The 25386-nt window shown below is 32.7% G+C and overlaps 2 protein-coding genes and 1 long non-coding RNA gene across 3 annotated transcripts in view; 1 reads left to right on the forward strand and 2 right to left on the reverse strand.

Moving 5' to 3' along the window:
* Positions 1–963: 963 nt before the first annotated feature.
* On the forward strand, positions 964–4274 carry arpc4 (actin related protein 2/3 complex, subunit 4). Its single transcript, XM_041033385.1, has 6 exons — positions 964–1081; positions 2663–2781; positions 2882–2993; positions 3080–3175; positions 3359–3529; positions 3748–4274. Exons 1-6 carry the CDS (start codon positions 1079–1081, stop codon positions 3751–3753), a joined length of 507 nt encoding a protein of 168 aa, XP_040889319.1. The 5' UTR covers positions 964–1078; the 3' UTR covers positions 3754–4274.
* Positions 4275–4778: 504 nt separating this feature from the next.
* Positions 4779–25386, reverse strand: part of pfkfb4b (6-phosphofructo-2-kinase/fructose-2,6-biphosphatase 4b) — a 65112-nt gene continuing 44504 nt past the window's right edge. Inside the window, exon 14 of the mRNA XM_041033379.1 lies at positions 4779–5365. Coding sequence (XP_040889313.1) covers positions 5306–5365 — 60 coding nt within the window. The 3' untranslated portion in view covers positions 4779–5305. The remainder of the gene's footprint in view (positions 5366–25386) is intronic.
* On the reverse strand, positions 7556–7919 carry LOC121178901. Its single transcript, XR_005893837.1, has 3 exons — positions 7862–7919; positions 7682–7756; positions 7556–7588 (listed from the first exon to the last, which is right to left on the reverse strand). It is a non-coding gene; the product is annotated as an uncharacterized LOC121178901 (long non-coding RNA).

Consider the following 25386-nt stretch of genomic DNA (forward strand, 5'->3'; position numbering starts at 1 on the left):
TTTCTGTTTTATTTGGGTCATTTCTTATCTTTTCTCAATGCATTCAGAGTTTTCCTCGTTTGTATAATGTAAGAGAGATGTATTTTTCTTTGCATGCCTTGTTTTAAGTCTAGTTTGAAATGTGGGAGTTGTCTGATGTTCTATTTGGATGAGCTGCAGTGAAAACCGTGGTAAATGCTCCCATGTAGGGGTTTTCACTTACTTTTGTGCTCTCCTCAGCACAGTCATTTCTCCTTACATCTCCCATTCATTTAATTGTTATCTACACATGCTGTTTGTACTGACATGTCAGAATGCCTTCTGTGAAAAAGGTCATGGTCGGTACACTGAGCCCCTGCCGTCACAATGAAGGATTCAAGGATGATGGAACACAGCTGTCGCTGATGTCATTAGTTGGACTTCTGCTTTCCCAGGTAAGACAAATCAAAAGTGTCTGCCATTCCTGTTCAAGTTTGCTTTTTCCTTTACAGAACCTGCTATTCCACATCTGGCCTAAAAATAGAACTGGGTGTGTACACAGCCGTGGCTGTAGCCAAATTTCTGCTTCACTATATTTCCTGTATAAGCTTTGGTGTTTTAAAAGGCTTATATGTCATTTTGGCTGTGGTGGAGAATTCCCTTTTCATTTTAGTTTGTGTGTGTGTGTGTGTGACATTTTAAAATATTTAGTCTAAAAAAGTATTAGTGTACATGGGTTCAAACTGAGCACATATGCACACAAATCGTGTGGCATCCTTACAGTTCAGCAACGTCCTTCAGACGCACCACCAAATCCAGAGAGGAAAAATTGTCTCCTATCTCAGCATAATTCAGCTGTTGATTTCGGTTAAAAATAAAACAACCTGTTAACAACTATTTCTATTTTTAATGTTAGTCTAATTGCATAAATTGTAGATTCATAATACTGACTGCTAAAAGTATTATTTTTGTAAAGCTGGTGTTTTGTTTCTCTGGTTGATAGCTGTGCCACAGCAGCGGCGGCAGCTCGGAGGCAGAGCGAACTTCCGGTATGTTCACGGAAAAAGCTCTGACAAGTGTAGCTACTTCCGCCTTTAGCCGCCTCTCCTGATACAGAGAAATGGTAAGAGAAATTAGACATATGTTCTGATAAACTGACAGATTGTCATGGTTACATGCATCAGATCTTGTCAATGTTAGACTGTTACCACTCCACGACAAACACTGCATCAGTACGGGTACGGGTTTCATTTGAACTAGCTAAGCAGGTAGTTAGCTAAGAGGCTAACATTAGCTGGTCGGCTTCCTACGAGAAAACCTCCGAGCTCATAAAATTGTACCGTAGGTATCGTAGAACCGATAGAACCCTGTATAGAATGTTTTTACTCCGACGTGTGAGGCTGGTTCGTAGCACTTTAGTGAGGCTTTGTTGCTAAGTAACGTAGAGTGCTATTCACGATGATGGACAAGGAAAGATACTGGAGTCATTTCATACCAACTCACCTGGGACCTCTCAGTTCATGTCGAGGATTATCGTGAAAAAATGATTGTGAAAAACACTTCTGGTAAATTCACGGAACCTTGCAAAAAAATCCTATAGCTCTATTCCAAATACTTTTTTAGTTATGGATTTTTGAAGTTTGGCCTTTGGATGTAAATGTCACTTTTTTTTTGCAATTCTTTGTATATGTATTCTAAACCTCTCCAAGTTCTTGTTTATTTTTAATTTTTTCTGGGTTAAAATTTGTACTTAACATCCACAAAACCCCAAGAGGGATTTGGAACATGTATTCATGTAAATAGTTGTTGCTGAATGTTTTGCAGTAATAAAATTCATAAAAATAAATACAACCAAATGTTTATTCGGTTTTTGATTTAGACCCCCTTTTTAAAATATATATTCCCTTGAAACCTTTTTTTGTGACTATTATCTGCAGTGACTATTAGCACAATAGTCACTACAGATATCTAATAAATAAATGGATAATTTCTTATTTAGCATTAAAATGTTTTTTTTGAAAATAGACATTTTTTTATATCGTAGTTTAGCTTTGTTTTTTTTTTTTTCTTTTTATTGGTCGTTGATATTCTGTAGTTTTCTTCCATTGGTAGCTATATGTACTGTGTTGACCTCTGTGTTACCTACTGAGCCTGCTTTTCACTGGGTTCAGGAAGTTTGCACGTTACAGCTTGTAATGCTTTGCTGCATACGAGATGATGTCGCCTTGTTCTGTGTGTCTGGACAAAATAATCTTAGTTCCTTACCTCAAAACAGAAATATTATTTCACAATTCAAACTTAACATGCAAAGAAAAGTTATGATGAGAAAGAAGAAATGATTAAATTTAGCTCTGATGGCCAAACTTAAAAAATTAATAACTGCAAAGGTATTTGTAGTAGAGCTGTTGGATTTTGCAGCTCATAGTTTTTACATGTTTTTTTTTTTTTAAGTGTATAACTGAGAAAATTCTGGGCGAGTTGGTATGGAATGAACTTTGACTCGCTGCTGTAGATTCCAGCATACTGCTATATACCTTATATAATGTTATCAGGTGAAGTGAAAACCAGGGAAGAGTGTGTATTTGAAACTTGCTGCTCCACAAGACCTCTCTGAAGTGAGTCTTGGTTGCAGCTGCCTGTAGATTCAGATTCACTTTCCTTGAGGAACGATTCTCACCTACTCTTCCTTGCTTTCCTTCCTCAGACGGCAACCTTGCGTCCATATCTCAATGCGGTGCGTGCCACTCTGCAGGCCGCCCTCTGCCTGGAGAATTTCTCCTCACAAGTGGTGGAGAGACACAACAAGCCAGAAGTGGAAGTGCGGTGAGTCTGTTGTCATAGCTTTGAATGCCTCTTTGGAGCGATTAAAATCAAGCAGTGCAGGAAATCAAAATGAATTGTGTGCTTTTCTGCCTGCTTCCAGGAGTAGTAAAGAACTGCTCCTCCAGCCTGTGATCATCAGCCGTAACGACAAGGAGAAGGTTCTGATCGAGGGCTCCATCAACTCCGTCAGAGTCAGCATCGCTGTGAAGCAGGTCAGTCAGGCTAAGAACAGATGATTATATAGTAAATGGTGATTAAAATGTAACTGACAGCTGTGAACCTCAATCTGCTGCTGCAGGCAGATGAGATTGAGAAGATCCTGTGCCATAAATTCATGCGTTTCATGATGATGAGAGCAGAGAACTTCTTCATCTTGAGGAGGAAACCAGTGGAGGTAAGTGGATGTTGAAAATGGGTGAGCCACATTTACAGGTTTCTCACACATAAAATTTGCCCACAGTTTTCCAATAAGCATTTAGTCACCTTTAACAAAAACAAAAATGAGTTTGTTATATGAATGAAGAAAATCGTCATCTTGTCATCTCTTTTTTTTTTTTTTTTTTTTTTTTTCTTGCAGGGCTATGACATCAGTTTTCTCATCACCAACTTCCACACAGAGCAGATGTACAAACATAAACTGGTGGACTTTGTCATTCATTTCATGGAGGAAATTGACAAAGAGATCAGTGAAATGAAGCTGTCTGTCAATGCCAGGGCTCGTATTGTCGCTGAGGAGTTTCTCAAAAATGTAAGTTGTTTTTCTACATTTTTTTTTTGTTGTTTGCAAAATCAGGGGGACCTAGTGTAGAAGTTTGTGTTCCGTTTACTGCTTACTGCTAAAATAGTTTTTTCATTTTATTGGAAGGTGATTATGGTTATATCATTAATGTAAAATCTGAAATTTATTCCTTCTTTGTCTTTAAGAATTTTTGAAGCTTAGACATTGCTTTTGTTTTATTCTTGCAGTTCTGAGAGAGGGGAATACATTCCTATTGCGATCTTGGCCATCACTGTGGAGCTTTCACATCACCGAGCAGAGACGAGACAAAATGCCATCAGCCAAGAGAAGTTAAGAAAAATAAGACATAAAGATGTACTGGCCAATGGGGTTTTGCCCTTTAACCTTAAAATGCCCCTGTGCTCAAAAATATTGATGTTTGTACATAATGAATATTCACACCGGACATTAATTTCTGCCTTTAGAGCATTAAAAGAAGCCCGGGCATGTCCTTAAAAAAGATATTTGTAATCAGTATTAATGAGCACAGGGTAATATGGAAGTTTTTCAGATAATTTAACTTTTTTTAAATATATATATTATATGCACATAAATTTCATTTTGCTATGTTTTGTTACGACAGACTTTAAAATACGAAGGCAATCAACCAGTACACGCTTATTATTTTAGCACACAGAGTAGACCCTATTGTAGATGGATAATTAAAATAAATGTACTTGATGACAGTGAAGATAAATAAAAACATTATACTTTTTATTTTAGTGATTTTTTTTTCGAATCCTTTGTGGTTTTATGAAGTTATGATGCAAAAGCAGAAGCTCTGTTTTTCCCCCAAACATTAAAGGTTTATTGAGATTTTTGCCAGCTGAAGACACACAAGGCATTTGGAATTATATTTTCAGTACAGTTATATACAATATCAAATGTATAATATTACAGAAATTGTACAGTTCTCAAAAAAATGGACATACCGTATAATACATGTTGATTTTCAGACAAAACTTACACCAAACAAACACGCATATACAGTTCTCACAGTACCTTATTTTAAACTCCAAGGTAAAACCAGGTATTGATTTGAATAACGAAATAATCAGTTAGTAATACAGTACCCTTTTAAGTGTCATACTGAAGAGTGAATATTTCTCATAGCATTTCACTGTATCAAAGTTCATGTCCAAAATCCGCTTGGACTTTTGAGTCACAGAACATGAGCTACATGTTTGTTTTTGAGATTTACTCAGTGGCTACACCGAGCACAATGTCTGGCTCATTTTTTTTATATATATAAATACAACCAGGAAGTGAAAACACTGTATAACAAAATTAAAATATTCGTTTATGTCTTTTGAAAATTTTCACAGTAGTCAGAGAATAAGGACCTTGATCAAGAGCATTTTAACTGAAGCTGCTGCATTCTCCTTAGTCTTTTTTGGGTTATGATACATGTTTTTCATACAAGAAAAACATCTTCACAAACACTGGAAGCATATGGCAATGTACACAGTGCACAATACAGAGTAGATATTAAATGTAATCATGGAAAAAGAGGGCAAAAGTTAAGGGAATACATTAGATAACAGTTGACCCACATATCAAAAATATTGACATTTTCAAGCTACAGTAACAGTACAGTTCACGACAAACAAATGTGTAAAAATGGATTATATTGAGTAAAAGTGCTTTATAGTTGGATTCTGGGAAGATATTTATTTCTCCAGATCAGTGAAGAAGCTGCCAGGGCGGGCAGTTGAACAGCACCGTTAGGACAGGAAGTGCAGGAGTTTAGAAGTGAGCTGGGACTGTCTGCAGAGCGTCTTCTGTGCTGCGCTGCACGTTCACGTTCTGAAACAGTGATAAGACAGGAAAGGACAGTTATATTCCTACAGTACTTATCTGATTTTTACAAATTGAATTTTCTTCATTGAGCAATACTTTGATATACATAGCAATTAACAGTAAAATGACTAAAATGTATTCATGCTTTCAGTTGATATTCTGATACTTTTACTTGTGTATCTAGAATTGAAAAAAAAACTGGAGTATATGAATGGAACTTGTGGGTGTGACTAAGAGATTTCTTAAATTAATAAACAGTTTTCAGCCAAAAAAAACAGACAGTCAGGTGCCTTTTGAACCATGAAATAGCTTCTGATGTAATCATTCCTCTGGTTCATACTGACCAATAAATAGTAATAATTCACTGTTAGTGTAAATATAGGATCAAATCTACAGCTGTTTGTGTAAAAAAATATTCAGATGTTTATCTGAAGGTAATATGAAGCTTCAGGAGTCTGAATTAGATCAAGTGGGTATCATAGACAAGTTACTGTTGTCTTTCTGGAAATTCTGCCTTTGTGTTTCCAAGGAGACCTAAAAGATTTCATGGTTTATATGGACACCCAACTGTTGTTCCAAGAAACCTGAAAATGTTCTGTTCACACTTTATCATTTATGTGGTTCTATGGTTTAAAAGGACTCTGAATGATGACAATGTTTTGATGTCTTCAATAATCTCTTTTAAAAAAGGGCTGTTTTAAAATTGTCCATTACTTTAAAATACATTTTTTGTCACACCCACAAATTATGTTGATATACTCTTTTCGTTTTTATTCCAACATTCATGTTGTTCACTAGAAAAAAGTAATAAGAGAAAGTGATTTTTTTTTCAGTTTTGACATATTTACAGTAAGTAAACCTTTACAAACACAAGTAAAACATGAAAATAATGCTACATTTTATTAAATAATTTAAGCATGTGTTTTACCACTTAACACTATCACGGATGATTTCATAGTAAATGATGTGCATCTTGATTCGAGTGCAGATTTAGTGATTAAAATTTCAGACATTGGCAGGCACTGCAGATTAGCCTTCACATTTAAACAGAAAACAAGTTTAGCTTAAAACAAGAATATTACTGTAATAAAAATAATACTGTGCGTCATTTTATGTGCCACAAAATCAAAGATTGAGGTTAAACTCAGATTAAACTAATTTGTCTCTTCTACACATAAGTATAAAAAAAACTAGGTAGCTAGGTTTTATAACATACATGGAAATGGCTTCATGTTAATACAAAACATAATCAGGGCAACATTCATTATTTAAAAAAAACGCATAATGTTAAATTCTAGATGGTGTTTAAAGATATATTTAAAAGCAGTACTGTTATGTGCTTGTTCTCATTCATAGGATTTGTTCCGCCACACAGTCACCTTTCTACACTTGTGAGGACCCTTAGTGACATAATGCATTGCAGCCGAAAAGGTCCTGACAAACAGATGTACAAGTAGTCACAGACACACACACACACTTACATTATTGTTTATGTCACTGCAGAGGGCATTGCTCTGAATTACATTCATTTCCTGAAGACATTACATTATGACATTATCCACTACATTCCTGACCCCAGTTAGAAACTTCATTTAGACGCAATCCCAAATTTTAATGGTTTATCTTATGGGGACCAGTTATTTGTTCTTCAAGTGTGACTGACTTTTGTCCCCACTATGTGAAAAATGCAAGTATCCCCCCCTACACATACACATACACAGCTGCAGTACACATACACAGCACAGATTTATCCTGAAACTGGATTCCAGTTATGTCAGTCCTACAAATATGGTCAAACAAACAAACAACATGAGACCATCTGTGTCTGACCCCACTGAGAGATAAAAATGATGCTGAGTTTGTTTGAATCACAACCAGAGCTTGACTGCCCTCCCCTGCCTCTGACCCTGCTGGTCAGCTGTCAGACTTAGTTGCCATCAAAGAATAGGTGTTTACTACTTATGCCTTGGAAAATATCACAAAAATACAGCTAGCCTAACACTGTCCAAAGTTAAATAATCCACCTGTCAGCACATTTAAAGGTTGGTTAAAATATTCCTTAAATATATGCAAGGATGAATAAATTTGTTCAGTTTGTTTTAAAAAATATCACAGTAAGCAAATCATTTTTATTGATTTACACTGGGCTAAATAAAATGAGACAATGCTTACCACTATATTTTGTGCAATGACGTCTGGGTCCTCACACACAGATTCCACACACAACACCTGCATTGACAAGACAATATAGTAAACTCAGAGGCCTTCAAGTCGAGAAAGACTGATTGAATTCGATTAAAAACCCTGCCTTGGTTAACAAACCTTGAACCCATTCTGCTCAGCGAACTTGACGATGGTCCCTCTTCTTTCTCTTGTTGTATTTGTGGCATCAAAGACCTGAAACAACAGGAAGAAATCTCCTCTTATGCAGCCCTGACATGCACTTATTTACTGTATTATTTAATTTTCATGCAGACTTGAAGGACAGTATTGAGAACTTACCGCCACCTGTACTCCTTCAACACTCAGGTACTGCCGAACATCATTGAGTGCTGCCATCGCACACTGACTGTTGAAAGAACATTCAGACAAAGTCAGTCTACTGCAGCCAAGACAAGGATTTCCAGCACAGAGTTTGTTGCTACACCTGCTGTTGGATTTTCATTTTGGCAGACAAGATGTAAGAATGTTAAAATGTTTTGTTATGTGTGAAAAATAATAAGAGGCAGGCTTTTTAATTAGAAGTTCTTCAAAGATGATGTTGCACCCAGCAAGCTCGAGGAAAAAAGAAGATAAACAGGCTCTCACTGATGACACAAATGAAACTAATCATCCCATTACAAGTAACAGTGGATAATAAATTCTTATAAGGCCAAATGAGCTGTTTTTGTCATTTTTGCCACTTCTTTTTGAAGGGCTTATTTCTTATTCAGACAGACAGGCTTTATCCAAACTTCAAGTTTGCCCCAATTATATAACACCACTTTTATGGAAGTGAAACTGAAATAGAAAACCCCCAAAATGTCTTCTATGTAGGGATGGGGCCGATCCGATCCCGTATCAGCTTCCATACCAACAAAATTCACAGATCGGAAATTTCCTATCCAACCTGCAGAGATTTCTGATCCATGAACCATGTCTGTGCTTTAATGTTGTCTGCTGAAATGACCCCACATGTGAGTCCCTGCCGGCTGCTCTGCTAACTGGCTGCAAAATGTGGAATGGATTTCCTGAACAGAGGCGTGTCTCAATCCATTCCACAGTTTGCAGCCAGCTAGCAGGCGAGCATTGAGCAGCACAGTGGCTAACCAACCTGTCCACAACATGTCCGCTGTGTGCAGTGGTGGAGGAAGTACTGAAGCTTAGTACTTAAGTAAAAGTACAAATATCCCTCAAAACATTTTCCTCAAGTAAAAGTGGAAGTACTACATCAAGAATCTTACTTAAGTAAAAGTGCTAAGTACTTACTTTTAAATTTACTTTAAAGTATTTTTTTAAAGTAAAAGTACTCACGCAATGGGTTGTCTCAGTGTCGGGGCTGTGCCATTTTTTAAAAATATTGGTTATTTTATATTACATAGTAAACTGACCCGTCAGTAAATTCACCCATCGGTAAACTGACCTGACGGTAAACTGACCTGTCAGTAAATTCACCCGTCAGTAAACTGACCTGTCGGTAAACTGACCTATCGGTTAATTCACCCGTCTGTAAATTCACCCGTCGGTAAACTGACCCGTCGGTAAACTGACCTGTCGGTAAATTCACCCGTCGGTAAATTCACCCGTCAGTAAACTGACCTGTTGTTAAATTCACCCATCGGTAAATTCACCCGTCAGTAAATTTACCCGTCAGTAAACTGACCTGTCGGTAAGAATGTAGATATGCTGATTTATGCTTATGTCACTGCTCACAAGCAACTATACAACACCTGCTTAAACACGGCCAAAGATGGCTGCCTGATTCTGAGCTGGAGGGCTCAGACTCACGCTCAGCCGGCTTTGGCTCTGGGTTCATGTTGATGTTTCATGTCGTTTCTTCTCGCTGAAATCAGGCCAGTCCACCAGCTCGTGCTGCTACTATGCGCTCTGCCATCATTGGAGGTAATAGAGCCATCTGAATGGTTGGCAAAATTTTGAGGAACTTATGTTCATAACATATAACGAGTAACGGCATAAACTATAGAAATGTAGTGGAGTTATTTGGAGAGGGTAAGTCTACAAGAAGGCTACCTATGGGTATCTGTCTTGAATTTAATAAATGTTGACTGTTAACAGGATTTCCTGTTTTTCTGACTTTCTTTTCTGACCTTATACTTACCTCAAGTTGCCTTTTGGGACATACATGCATACATTCATACATATCATACTTGCCTGTAGAGAAGATTTATTACAGCATCATATAAAATCAACAACAGGGGCGGGCTGGGGTTGAAATTCAGCCCGGGAGCTTGGTTTGGAGAGGCCTTTTACCTGATCGCACAACGGATGTAAGTGGAACTGTGATTTTAACATGAATACTTTATTTGCAATATAAAAACAATCTAATGATATACATGATATACAGTAAGTAGAGTGCACTAAAGTAAGCTACATATGCTCACACACTATGCATACTCAAACACTATGTTTATTTAAAAATTAAAACTAGTGTGTGCGCGTGCACGCGCAGAGAACAGAGGCAAAAAGACTGGCAAAATTATGTTCAATTTCTGCTTTATTTAGTAGCATGAAAACATGGAAAAATAACACGGTTTGTGTATTGCTTGCATGTGGTTTTGCTCAAATAAAAGCAATTAAGTGTGTGTGTGTCTGTGGCTTCTTTCTTAATTTACCTGGCCCGTCTTTCTTGTTTTCTTTTGACAGTTTGATGACTGACTGAGCGGCTGAGCCAATCACATTTCAGTAGAAACAGGGATCATCTCAAATTGGGAGGGGCCGTTCGTATCCCCCCTTAATATGCAAAATATTAGTTTCACCCAGTCCAGTGGTGCAAAATCATCCCAGTCTAACGTTAGGTTCATAGAGTGTATAAAACACGGACGTAGCACCTGTGATGTCACCCATTGGTTTCGGGGAGTCGGTTTTGTGACAAAACCATGGCCATTTGAGCTGCACCATCTTGGATTTTAGTGGGAGGTAGTGTACTTTCCATATTTGGCGGAGAGGCGGTTACTCTATGGGTCAACCGGCCGAGAACACCCACCCCGCACTTAACTCGGAGCAACCGAGCTAGCGTAATGCTAATCAGCTAGGCTAACAAGCTAAGCGGCAGCTACACGCATACATGACAGTCCCTGAGTCCGACCCGACTAGCTCGAACCTGTGCGACACACAGCGAGCGCTCGTACCTGAAGGTCAGTTCTTTACAAACAAAAACACCACAGCACTTGAAATAATAATTTATGACATTTTGAGGTCAAAAAAAATTGTGACTTTTTTTGGCATTTTTTGACGCCTTACTATACTATGACGTTTTTTATGACATTTTGAGGTCAAAAAATTTTTGGACTTTTTTTTGGCCGATTTTGACGCCTTACTATACTATGACGTTTTTTATGACATTTTGAGGTCAAAAAATTTTTTGACTTTTTTTGCCCGAAAAAAACGCCTTACTATACTATGACGTTTTTTATGACATTTTGAGGTCAAAAAAATTTTTGACTTTTTTTGCCCGAAAAAAACGCCTTACTATACTATGTCGTTTTTTATGACATTTTGAGGTCAAAAAAAAGTTTGACTTTTTTTGCCCGAAAAAAACGCCTTACTATACTATGACGTTTTTTATGACATTTTGAGGTCAAAAAAATTTTTGACTTTTTTTGGCCGATTTTGACGCCTTACTATACTATGACGTTTTTTATGACATTTTGAGGTCAAAAAAAATTTAGACTTTTTTTGGCCGATTTTGACGCCTTACTATACTATGACGTTTTTTATGACATTTTGAGGTCAAAAAAAAATTTGGACTTTTTTTGCCCGAAAAAAACGCCTTACTATACTATGTCGTTTTTTATGACATTTTGAGGTCAAAAATTTTTTTGACTTTTTATGCCCGAAAAAAACGCCTTACTATACTATGACGTTTTTTATGACATTTTGAGGTCAAAAAAAATTTTGACTTTTTTTGGCCGAAAAAAACGCCTTACTATACTATGTCGTTTTTTATGACATTTTGAGGTAAAAAAAAATTTTGACTTTTTTTGCCCGAAAAAACGCCTTACTATACTATGACGTTTTTTATGACATTTTGAGGTCAAAAAAATTTTTGACTTTTTTTGGCCAAAAAAAACGCCTTACTATACTATGTCGTTTTTTATGACATTTTGAGGTCAAAAAAAATTTTTACTTTTTTTGGCCGATTTTGACGCCTTACTATACTATGACGTTTTTTATGACATTTTGAGGTCAAAAAAAATTTTGACTTTTTTTGCCCGAAAAAAACGCCTTACTATACTATGACGTTTTTTATGACATTTTGAGGTCAAAAAAAATTTTGACTTTTTTTGGCCGATTTTGACGCCTTACTATACTATGTCGTTTTTTATGACATTTTGAGGTCAAAAAAAATTTTGACTTTTTTTGGCCGATTTTGACGCCTTACTATACTATGACGTTTTTTATGACATTTTGAGGTCAAAAAAAATTTTGACTTTTTTTGGCCGAAAAAAAAGCCTTACTATACTATGACGTTTTTATGACATTTTGAGGTCAAAAAAAATTTTGACTTTTTTTGCCCGAAAAAAACGCCTTACTATACTATGACGTTTTTTATGACATTTTGAGGTCAAAAAAATTTTTGACTTTTTTTGGCCGAAAAAAACGCCTTACTATACTATGACGTTTTTTATGACATCGTGAGTTCAAAAAAAATTTTGACATTTTTTGGCCGAAAAAAACGCCTTACTATACTATGATGTTTTTTATGACATTTTGAGGTCAAAAAATTTTTTTGACTTTTTTTGCCCGAAAAAAACACCTTACTATACTATGATGTTTTTTATGACATTTTGAGGTCAAAAAAAATTCTGACTTTTTTTGGCCGATTTTGACGCCTTACTATACTATGACGTTTTTTATGACATTTTGAGGTCAAAAAAAATTTAGACTTTTTTTGGCCGATTTTGACGCCTTACTATACTATGACGTTTTTTATGACATTTTGAGGTCAAAAAAAAATTTTGACTTTTTTTGCCCGAAAAAAACGCCTTACTATACTATGTCGTTTTTTATGACATTTTGAGGTCAAAAATTTTTTTGACTTTTTATGCCCGAAAAAAACGCCTTACTATACTATGACGTTTTTTATGACATTTTGAGGTCAAAAAAAATTTTGACTTTTTTTGGCCGAAAAAAACGCCTTACTATACTATGTCGTTTTTTATGACATTTTGGGGTAAAAAAAAATTTTGACTTTTTTTGCCCGAAAAAACGCCTTACTATACTATGACGTTTTTTATGACATTTTGAGGTCAAAAAAATTTTTGACTTTTTTTGGCCAAAAAAAACGCCTTACTATACTATGTCGTTTTTTATGACATTTTGAGGTCAAAAAAAATTTTTACTTTTTTTGGCCGATTTTGACGCCTTACTATACTATGACGTTTTTTATGACATTTTGAGGTCAAAAAAAATTTTGACTTTTTTTGCCCGAAAAAAACGCCTTACTATACTATGACGTTTTTTATGACATTTTGAGGTCAAAAAAATTTTTGACTTTTTTTGGCCGATTTTGACGCCTTACTATACTATGTCGTTTTTTATGACATTTTGAGGTCAAAAAAAATTTTGACTTTTTTTGGCCGATTTTGACGCCTTACTATACTATGACGTTTTTTATGACATTTTGAGGTCAAAAAAAATTTTGACTTTTTTTGGCCGAAAAAAAAGCCTTACTATACTATGACGTTTTTATGACATTTTGAGGTCAAAAAAAATTTTGACTTTTTTTGCCCGAAAAAAACGCCTTACTATACTATGACGTTTTTTATGACATTTTGAGGTCAAAAAAATTTTTGACTTTTTTTGGCCGAAAAAAACGCCTTACTATACTATGACGTTTTTTATGACATCGTGAGTTCAAAAAAAATTTTGACATTTTTTGGCCGAAAAAAACGCCTTACTATACTATGATGTTTTTTATGACATTTTGAGGTCAAAAAATTTTTTTGACTTTTTTTGCCCGAAAAAAACACCTTACTATACTATGATGTTTTTTATGACATTTTGAGGTCAAAAAAAATTCTGACTTTTTTTGGCCGATTTTGACGCCTTACTATACTATGTCGTATTTTATGACATTTTGAGGTCAAAAAATTTTTTGACTTTTTTTGGCCGAAAAAAACGCCTTACTATACTATGACGTTTTTTATGACATTTTGAGGTCAAAAATTTTTTTGACTTTTTTTGGCCGAAAAAAACGCCTTACTATACTATGTCGTTTTTTATGAAATTTTGAGGTCAAAAAAAATTTTGACTTTTTTTGCCCGAAAAACGCCTTACTATACTATGACGTTTTTTATGACATTTTGAGGTCAAAAAAAATTTTGACTTTTTTTGGCCGATTTTGACGCCTTACTATACTATGACGTTTTTTATGACATTTTGAGGTCAAAAAAAATTTTGACTTTTTTTGCCCGAAAAAAACGCCTTACTATACTATGACGTTTTTATGACATTTTGAGGTCAAAAAATTTTTTGACTTTTTATGCCCGAAAAAAACGCCTTACTATACTATGTCGTTTTTTATGACATTTTGAGGTCAAAAAAAATTTTGACTTTTTTTGCCCGAAAAACGCCTTACTATACTATGACGTTTTTTATGACATTTTGAGGTCAAAAAAAATTTTGACTTTTTTTGGCCGATTTTGACGCCTTACTATACTATGACGTTTTTTATGACATTTTGAGGTCAAAAAAAATTTTGACTTTTTTTGCCCGAAAAAAACGCCTTACTATACTATGTCGTTTTTTATGACATTTTGAGGTCAAAAAAATTTTTGACTTTTTTTGGCCGAAAAAAACGCCTTACTATACTATGTCGTTTTTTATGACATTTTGAGGTCAAAAAAAATTTTGACTTTTTTTGCCCGAAAAAAACGCCTTACTATACTATGTCGTTTTTTATGACATTTTGAGGTCAAAAAAAATTTTGACTTTTTTTGCCCGAAAAAAAAGCCATACTATACCATGACGTTTTTTATGACATTTTGAGGTCAAAAAATTTTTTGACTTTTTTTGGCCGATTTTGACGCCTTACTATACTATGACGTTTTTTATGACATTTTGAGGTCAAAAAAAATTTTGACTTTTTTTGGCCGATTTTGACGCCTTACAATACTATGTCGTTTTTTATGACATTTTGAGGTCAAAAAAATTTTTTACTTTTTTTGGCCGATTTTGACGCCTTACTATACTATGACGTTTTTTATGACATTTTGAGGTAAAAAAAATTTTGACTTTTTTTGCCCGAAAAAAACGCCTTACTATACTATGACGTTTTTTATGACATTTTGAGGTCAAAAAAAATTTTGACTTTTTTTGGCCGATTTTGACACCTTACTATACTATGTCGTTTTTTATGACATTTTGAGGTCAAAAAAAATTTTGACTTTTTTTGCCCGAAAAAACACCTTACTATACTATGACGTTTTTTATGACATTTTGAGGTCAAAAAATTTTTTGACTTTTTTTGGCCGATTTTGACGCCTTACTATACTATGTCGTTTTTTATGACATTTTGAGGTCAAAAAAAATTTTGACTTTTTTTGCCCGAAAAAACACCTTACTATACTATGACGTTTTTTATGACATTTTGAGGTCAAAAAAATTTTTGACTTTTTTTGGCCGATTTTGACGCCTTACTATACTATGTCGTTTTTTATGACATTTTGAGGTCAAAAAAAATTTTGACTTTTTTTGGCCGAAAAAAAAGCCTTACTATACTATGACGTTTTTATGACATTTTGAGGTCAAAAAAAATTTTGACTTTTTTTGCCCGAAAAAAACGCCTTACTATACTATGACGTTTTTTATGACATTTTGAGGTCAAAAAAATTTTTGACTTTTTTTGGCCGAAAAAAACGCCTTACTATACTATGACGTTTTTTATGACATCGTGAGTTCAAAAAAAATTTTGACATTTTTTGGCCGAAAAAAACGCCTTACTATACTATGATGTTTTTTATGACATTTTGAGGTCAAAAATTTTTTTTGACTTTTTTTGCCCGAAAAAAACACCTTACTATACTATGATGTTTTTTATGACATTTTGAGGTCAAAAAAAATTCTGACTTTTTTTGGCCGATTTTGACGCCTTACTATACTATGTCGTATTTTATGACATTTTGAGGTCAAAAAATTTTTTGACTTTTTTTGGCCGAAAAAAACGCCTTACTATACTATGACGTTTTTTATGACATTTTGAGGTCAAAAAATTTTTTGACTTTTTTTGGCCGAAAAAAACACCTTACTATACTATGTCGTTTTTTTATGACATTTTGAGGTCAAAAAAAATTTTGACTTTTTTTGGCCGATTTTGACGCCTTACTATACTATGACGTTTTTTATGACATTTTGAGGTCAAAAAAAATTTTGACTTTTTTTGGCCGAAAAAAACGCCTTACTATACTATGTCGTTTTTTATGACATTTTGAGGTAAAAAAAAATGTTGACTTTTTTTGCCCGAAAAAAAAGCTATACTATACTATGACGTTTTTTATGACATTTTGAGGTCAAAAAAAATTTTGACTTTTTTTGCCCGAAAAACGCCTTACTATACTATGACGTTTTTTATGACATCGTGAGTTCAAAAAAAATTTTGACATTTTTTGGCCGAAAAAAACGCCTTACTATACTATGATGTTTTTTATGACATTTTGAGGTCAAAAAATTTTTTTGACTTTTTTTGGCTGAAAAAAACACCTTACTATACTATGATGTTTTTTATGACATTTTGAGGTCAAAAAAAATTGTGACTTTTTTTGCCCGAAAAAAACGCCTTACTATACTATGACGTTTTTTATGACATTTTGAGGTCAAAAAAAATTTTGACTTTTTTTGGCCGAAAAAAACGCCTTACTATACTATGTCGTTTTTTATGACATTTTGAGGTCAAAAAAATTTTTGACTTTTTTTGGCCGATTTTGACGCCTTACTATACTATGTCGTTTTTTATGACATTTTGAGGTCAAAAAAAATTTTGACTTTTTTTGCCCGAAAAAAACGCCTTACTATACTATGTCGTTTTTTATGACATTTTGAGGTCAAAAAAATTTTTGACTTTTTTTGGCCGAAAAAAACGCCTTACTATACTATGTCGTTTTTTATGACATTTTGAGGTCAAAAAAAATTTTGACTTTTTTTGCCCGAAAAAAACGCCTTACTATACTATGTCGTTTTTTATGACATTTTGAGGTCAAAAAAAATTTTGACTTTTTTTGCCCGAAAAAAAAGCCATACTATACCATGACGTTTTTTATGACATTTTGAGGTCAAAAAATTTTTTGACTTTTTTTGGCCGATTTTGACGCCTTACTATACTATGACGTTTTTTATGACATTTTGAGGTCAAAAAAAATTTTGACTTTTTTTGGCCGATTTTGACGCCTTACAATACTATGTCGTTTTTTATGACATTTTGAGGTCAAAAAAATTTTTTACTTTTTTTGGCCGATTTTGACGCCTTACTATACTATGACGTTTTTTATGACATTTTGAGGTAAAAAAAATTTTGACTTTTTTTGCCCGAAAAAAACGCCTTACTATACTATGACGTTTTTTATGACATTTTGAGGTCAAAAAAAATTTTGACTTTTTTTGGCCGATTTTGACACCTTACTATACTATGTCGTTTTTTATGACATTTTGAGGTCAAAAAAAATTTTGACTTTTTTTGCCCGAAAAAACACCTTACTATACTATGACGTTTTTTATGACATTTTGAGGTCAAAAAATTTTTTGACTTTTTTTGGCCGATTTTGACGCCTTACTATACTATGTCGTTTTTTATGACATTTTGAGGTCAAAAAATTTTTTTGACTTTTTTTGCCCGAAAAAAACACCTTACTATACTATGATGTTTTTTATGACATTTTGAGGTCAAAAAAAATTCTGACTTTTTTTGGCCGATTTTGACGCCTTACTATACTATGACGTTTTTTATGACATTTTGAGGTCAAAAAAAATTTAGACTTTTTTTGGCCGATTTTGACGCCTTACTATACTATGACGTTTTTTATGACATTTTGAGGTCAAAAAAAAATTTTGACTTTTTTTGGCCGAAAAAAACGCCTTACTATACTATGTCGTTTTTTATGACATTTTGAGGTCAAAAATTTTTTTGACTTTTTATGCCCGAAAAAAACGCCTTACTATACTATGACGTTTTTTATGACATTTTGAGGTCAAAAAAAATTTTGACTTTTTTTGGCCGAAAAAAACGCCTTACTATACTATGTCGTTTTTTATGACATTTTGAGGTAAAAAAAAATTTTGACTTTTTTTGCCCGAAAAAACGCCTTACTATACTATGACGTTTTTTATGACATTTTGAGGTCAAAAAAATTTTTGACTTTTTTTGGCCAAAAAAAACGCCTTACTATACTATGTCGTTTTTTATGACATTTTGAGGTCAAAAAAAATTTTTACTTTTTTTGGCCGATTTTGACGCCTTACTATACTATGACGTTTTTTATGACATTTTGAGGTCAAAAAAAATTTTGACTTTTTTTGCCCGAAAAAAACGCCTTACTATACTATGACGTTTTTTATGACATTTTGAGGTCAAAAAAAAATTTGACTTTTTTTGGCCGATTTTGACGCCTTACTATACTATGTCGTTTTTTATGACATTTTGAGGTCAAAAAAAATTTTGACTTTTTTTGGCCGATTTTGACGCCTTACTATACTATGACGTTTTTTATGACATTTTGAGGTCAAAAAAAATTTTGACTTTTTTTGGCCGAAAAAAAAGCCTTACTATACTATGACGTTTTTATGACATTTTGAGGTCAAAAAAAATTTTGACTTTTTTTGCCCGAAAAAAACGCCTTACTATACTATGACGTTTTTTATGACATTTTGAGGTCAAAAAAATTTTTGACTTTTTTTGGCCGAAAAAAACGCCTTACTATACTATGACGTTTTTTATGACATCGTGAGTTCAAAAAAAATTTTGACATTTTTTGGCCGAAAAAAACGCCTTACTATACTATGATGTTTTTTATGACATTTTGAGGTCAAAAATTTTTTTTGACTTTTTTTGCCCGAAAAAAACACCTTACTATACTATGATGTTTTTTATGACATTTTGAGGTCAAAAAAAATTCTGACTTTTTTTGGCCGATTTTGACGCCTTACTATACTATGTCGTATTTTATGACATTTTGAGGTCAAAAAATTTTTTGACTTTTTTTGGCCGAAAAAAACGCCTTACTATACTATGACGTTTTTTATGACATTTTGAGGTCAAAAATTTTTTTGACTTTTTTTGGCCGAAAAAAACGCCTTACTATACTATGTCGTTTTTTATGAAATTTTGAGGTCAAAAAAAATTTTGACTTTTTTTGCCCGAAAAACGCCTTACTATACTATGACGTTTTTTATGACATTTTGAGGTCAAAAAAAATTTTGACTTTTTTTGGCCGATTTTGACGCCTTACTATACTATGACGTTTTTTATGACATTTTGAGGTCAAAAAAAATTTTGACTTTTTTTGCCCGAAAAAAACGCCTTACTATACTATGACGTTTTTATGACATTTTGAGGTCAAAAAATTTTTTGACTTTTTATGCCCGAAAAAAACGCCTTACTATACTATGTCGTTTTTTATGACATTTTGAGGTCAAAAAAAATTTTGACTTTTTTTGCCCGAAAAACGCCTTACTATACTATGACGTTTTTTATGACATTTTGAGGTCAAAAAAAATTTTGACTTTTTTTGGCCGATTTTGACGCCTTACTATACTATGACGTTTTTTATGACATTTTGAGGTCAAAAAAAATTTTGACTTTTTTTGCCCGAAAAAAACGCCTTACTATACTATGTCGTTTTTTATGACATTTTGAGGTCAAAAAAATTTTTGACTTTTTTTGGCCGAAAAAAACGCCTTACTATACTATGTCGTTTTTTATGACATTTTGAGGTCAAAAAAAATTTTGACTTTTTTTGCCCGAAAAACGCCTTACTATACTATGACGTTTTTTATGACATCGTGAGTTCAAAAAAAATTTTGACATTTTTTGGCCGAAAAAAACGCCTTACTATACTATGATGTTTTTTATGACATTTTGAGGTCAAAAAATTTTTTTGACTTTTTTTGGCTGAAAAAAACACCTTACTATACTATGATGTTTTTTATGACATTTTGAGGTCAAAAAAAATTGTGACTTTTTTTGCCCGAAAAAAACGCCTTACTATACTATGACGTTTTTTATGACATTTTGAGGTCAAAAAAAATTTTGACTTTTTTTGGCCGAAAAAAACGCCTTACTATACTATGTCGTTTTTTATGACATTTTGAGGTCAAAAAAATTTTTGACTTTTTTTGGCCGATTTTGACGCCTTACTATACTATGTCGTTTTTTATGACATTTTGAGGTCAAAAAAAATTTTGACTTTTTTTGCCCGAAAAAAACGCCTTACTATACTATGTCGTTTTTTATGACATTTTGAGGTCAAAAAAATTTTTGACTTTTTTTGGCCGAAAAAAAACGCCTTACTATACTATGTCGTTTTTTATGACATTTTGAGGTCAAAAAAAATTTTGACTTTTTTTGCCCGAAAAAAAAGCCATACTATACCATGACGTTTTTTATGACATTTTGAGGTCAAAAAATTTTTTGACTTTTTTTGGCCGATTTTGACGCCTTACTATACTATGACGTTTTTTATGACATTTTGAGGTCAAAAAAAATTTTGACTTTTTTTGGCCGATTTTGACGCCTTACAATACTATGTCGTTTTTTATGACATTTTGAGGTCAAAAAAATTTTTTACTTTTTTTGGCCGATTTTGACGCCTTACTATACTATGACGTTTTTTATGACATTTTGAGGTAAAAAAAATTTTGACTTTTTTTGCCCGAAAAAAACGCCTTACTATACTATGACGTTTTTTATGACATTTTGAGGTCAAAAAAAATTTTGACTTTTTTTGGCCGATTTTGACACCTTACTATACTATGTCGTTTTTTATGACATTTTGAGGTCAAAAAAAATTTTGACTTTTTTTGCCCGAAAAAACACCTTACTATACTATGACGTTTTTTATGACATTTTGAGGTCAAAAAATTTTTTGACTTTTTTTGGCCGATTTTGACGCCTTACTATACTATGTCGTTTTTTATGACATTTTGAGGTCAAAAAATTTTTTTGACTTTTTTTTGCCCGAAAAAAACACCTTACTATACTATGATGTTTTTTATGACATTTTGAGGTCAAAAAAAATTCTGACTTTTTTTGGCCGATTTTGACGCCTTACTATACTATGACGTTTTTTATGACATTTTGAGGTCAAAAAAAATTTAGACTTTTTTTGGCCGATTTTGACGCCTTACTATACTATGACGTTTTTTATGACATTTTGAGGTCAAAAAAAAATTTTGACTTTTTTTGCCCGAAAAAAACGCCTTACTATACTATGTCGTTTTTTATGACATTTTGAGGTCAAAAATTTTTTTGACTTTTTATGCCCGAAAAAAACGCCTTACTATACTATGACGTTTTTTATGACATTTTGAGGTCAAAAAAAATTTTGACTTTTTTTGGCCGAAAAAAACGCCTTACTATACTATGTCGTTTTTTATGACATTTTGAGGTAAAAAAAAATTTTGACTTTTTTTGCCCGAAAAAACGCCTTACTATACTATGACGTTTTTTATGACATTTTGAGGTCAAAAAAATTTTTGACTTTTTTTGGCCAAAAAAAACGCCTTACTATACTATGTCGTTTTTTATGACATTTTGAGGTCAAAAAAAATTTTTACTTTTTTTGGCCGATTTTGACGCCTTACTATACTATGACGTTTTTTATGACATTTTGAGGTCAAAAAAAATTTTGACTTTTTTTGCCCGAAAAAAACGCCTTACTATACTATGACGTTTTTTATGACATTTTGAGGTCAAAAAAAATTTTGACTTTTTTTGGCCGATTTTGACGCCTTACTATACTATGTCGTTTTTTATGACATTTTGAGGTCAAAAAAAATTTTGACTTTTTTTGGCCGATTTTGACGCCTTACTATACTATGACGTTTTTTATGACATTTTGAGGTCAAAAAAAATTTTGACTTTTTTTGGCCGAAAAAAAAGCCTTACTATACTATGACGTTTTTATGACATTTTGAGGTCAAAAAAAATTTTGACTTTTTTTGCCCGAAAAAAACGCCTTACTATACTATGACGTTTTTTATGACATTTTGAGGTCAAAAAAATTTTTGACTTTTTTTGGCCGAAAAAAACGCCTTACTATACTATGACGTTTTTTATGACATCGTGAGTTCAAAAAAAATTTTGACATTTTTTGGCCGAAAAAAACGCCTTACTATACTATGATGTTTTTTATGACATTTTGAGGTCAAAAATTTTTTTTGACTTTTTTTGCCCGAAAAAAACACCTTACTATACTATGATGTTTTTTATGACATTTTGAGGTCAAAAAAAATTCTGACTTTTTTTGGCCGATTTTGACGCCTTACTATACTATGTCGTATTTTATGACATTTTGAGGTCAAAAAATTTTTTGACTTTTTTTGGCCGAAAAAAACGCCTTACTATACTATGACGTTTTTTATGACATTTTGAGGTCAAAAATTTTTTTGACTTTTTTTGGCCGAAAAAAACGCCTTACTATACTATGTCGTTTTTTATGAAATTTTGAGGTCAAAAAAAATTTTGACTTTTTTTGCCCGAAAAACGCCTTACTATACTATGACGTTTTTTATGACATTTTGAGGTCAAAAAAAATTTTGACTTTTTTTGGCCGATTTTGACGCCTTACTATACTATGACGTTTTTTATGACATTTTGAGGTCAAAAAAAATTTTGACTTTTTTTGCCCGAAAAAAACGCCTTACTATACTATGACGTTTTTATGACATTTTGAGGTCAAAAAATTTTTTGACTTTTTATGCCCGAAAAAAACGCCTTACTATACTATGTCGTTTTTTATGACATTTTGAGGTCAAAAAAAATTTTGACTTTTTTTGCCCGAAAAACGCCTTACTATACTATGACGTTTTTTATGACATTTTGAGGTCAAAAAAAATTTTGACTTTTTTTGGCCGATTTTGACGCCTTACTATACTATGACGTTTTTTATGACATTTTGAGGTCAAAAAAAATTTTGACTTTTTTTGCCCGAAAAAAACGCCTTACTATACTATGTCGTTTTTTATGACATTTTGAGGTCAAAAAAATTTTTGACTTTTTTTGGCCGAAAAAAACGCCTTACTATACTATGTCGTTTTTTATGACATTTTGAGGTCAAAAAAAATTTTGACTTTTTTTGCCCGAAAAAAACGCCTTACTATACTATGTCGTTTTTTATGACATTTTGAGGTCAAAAAAAATTTTGACTTTTTTTGCCCGAAAAAAAAGCCATAATATACCATGACGTTTTTTATGACATTTTGAGGTCAAAAAATTTTTTGACTTTTTTTGGCCGATTTTGACGCCTTACTATACTATGACGTTTTTTATGACATTTTGAGGTCAAAAAAAATTTTGACTTTTTTTGGCCGATTTTGACGCCTTACAATACTATGTCGTTTTTTATGACATTTTGAGGTCAAAAAAATTTTTTACTTTTTTTGGCCGATTTTGACGCCTTACTATACTATGACGTTTTTTATGACATTTTGAGGTAAAAAAAATTTTGACTTTTTTTGCCCGAAAAAAACGCCTTACTATACTATGACGTTTTTTATGACATTTTGAGGTCAAAAAAAATTTTGACTTTTTTTGGCCGATTTTGACACCTTACTATACTATGTCGTTTTTTATGACATTTTGAGGTCAAAAAAAATTTTGACTTTTTTTGCCCGAAAAAACACCTTACTATACTATGACGTTTTTTATGACATTTTGAGGTCAAAAAATTTTTTGACTTTTTTTGGCCGATTTTGACGCCTTACTATACTATGTCGTTTTTTATGACATTTTGAGGTCAAAAAAAATTTTGACTTTTTTTGCCCGAAAAAACACCTTACTATACTATGACGTTTTTTATGACATTTTGAGGTCAAAAAAATTTTTGACTTTTTTTGGCCGATTTTGACGCCTTACTATACTATGTCGTTTTTTATGACATTTTGAGGTCAAAAAAAATTTTGACTTTTTTTGGCCGAAAAAAAAGCCTTACTATACTATGACGTTTTTATGACATTTTGAGGTCAAAAAAAATTTTGACTTTTTTTGCCCGAAAAAAACGCCTTACTATACTATGACGTTTTTTATGACATTTTGAGGTCAAAAAAATTTTTGACTTTTTTTGGCCGAAAAAAACGCCTTACTATACTATGACGTTTTTTATGACATCGTGAGTTCAAAAAAAATTTTGACATTTTTTGGCCGAAAAAAACGCCTTACTATACTATGATGTTTTTTATGACATTTTGAGGTCAAAAATTTTTTTTGACTTTTTTTGCCCGAAAAAAACACCTTACTATACTATGATGTTTTTTATGACATTTTGAGGTCAAAAAAAATTCGGACTTTTTTTGGCCGATTTTGACGCCTTACTATACTATGTCGTATTTTATGACATTTTGAGGTCAAAAAATTTTTTGACTTTTTTTGGCCGAAAAAAACGCCTTACTATACTATGACGTTTTTTATGACATTTTGAGGTCAAAAAATTTTTTGACTTTTTTTGGCCGAAAAAAACACCTTACTATACTATGTCGTTTTTTTATGACATTTTGAGGTCAAAAAAAATTTTGACTTTTTTTGGCCGATTTTGACGCCTTACTATACTATGACGTTTTTTATGACATTTTGAGGTCAAAAAAAATTTTGACTTTTTTTGGCCGAAAAAAACGCCTTACTATACTATGTCGTTTTTTATGACATTTTGAGGTAAAAAAAAATGTTGACTTTTTTTGCCCGAAAAAAAAGCCATACTATACTATGACGTTTTTTATGACATTTTGAGGTCAAAAAAAATTTTGACTTTTTTTGCCCGAAAAACGCCTTACTATACTATGACGTTTTTTATGACATCGTGAGTTCAAAAAAAATTTTGACATTTTTTGGCCGAAAAAAACGCCTTACTATACTATGATGTTTTTTATGACATTTTGAGGTCAAAAAATTTTTTTGACTTTTTTTGGCTGAAAAAAACACCTTACTATACTATGATGTTTTTTATGACATTTTGAGGTCAAAAAAAATTGTGACTTTTTTTGCCCGAAAAAAACGCCTTACTATACTATGACGTTTTTTATGACATTTTGAGGTCAAAAAAAATTTTGACTTTTTTTGGCCGAAAAAAACGCCTTACTATACTATGTCGTTTTTTATGACATTTTGAGGTCAAAAAAATTTTTGACTTTTTTTGGCCGATTTTGACGCCTTACTATACTATGTCGTTTTTTATGACATTTTGAGGTCAAAAAAAATTTTGACTTTTTTTGCCCGAAAAAAACGCCTTACTATACTATGTCGTTTTTTATGACATTTTGAGGTCAAAAAAATTTTTGACTTTTTTTGGCCGAAAAAAACGCCTTACTATACTATGTCGTTTTTTATGACATTTTGAGGTCAAAAAAAATTTTGACTTTTTTTGCCCGAAAAAAACGCCTTACTATACTATGTCGTTTTTTATGACATTTTGAGGTCAAAAAAAATTTTGACTTTTTTTGCCCGAAAAAAAAGCCATACTATACCATGACGTTTTTTATGACATTTTGAGGTCAAAAAATTTTTTGACTTTTTTTGGCCGATTTTGACGCCTTACTATACTATGACGTTTTTTATGACATTTTGAGGTCAAAAAAAATTTTGACTTTTTTTGGCCGATTTTGACGCC

Source organism: Toxotes jaculatrix, chromosome 3 (assembly GCF_017976425.1).
Source record: "Toxotes jaculatrix isolate fToxJac2 chromosome 3, fToxJac2.pri, whole genome shotgun sequence".
In the NCBI taxonomy this organism is placed as follows: Eukaryota; Metazoa; Chordata; class Actinopteri; family Toxotidae; genus Toxotes; species Toxotes jaculatrix.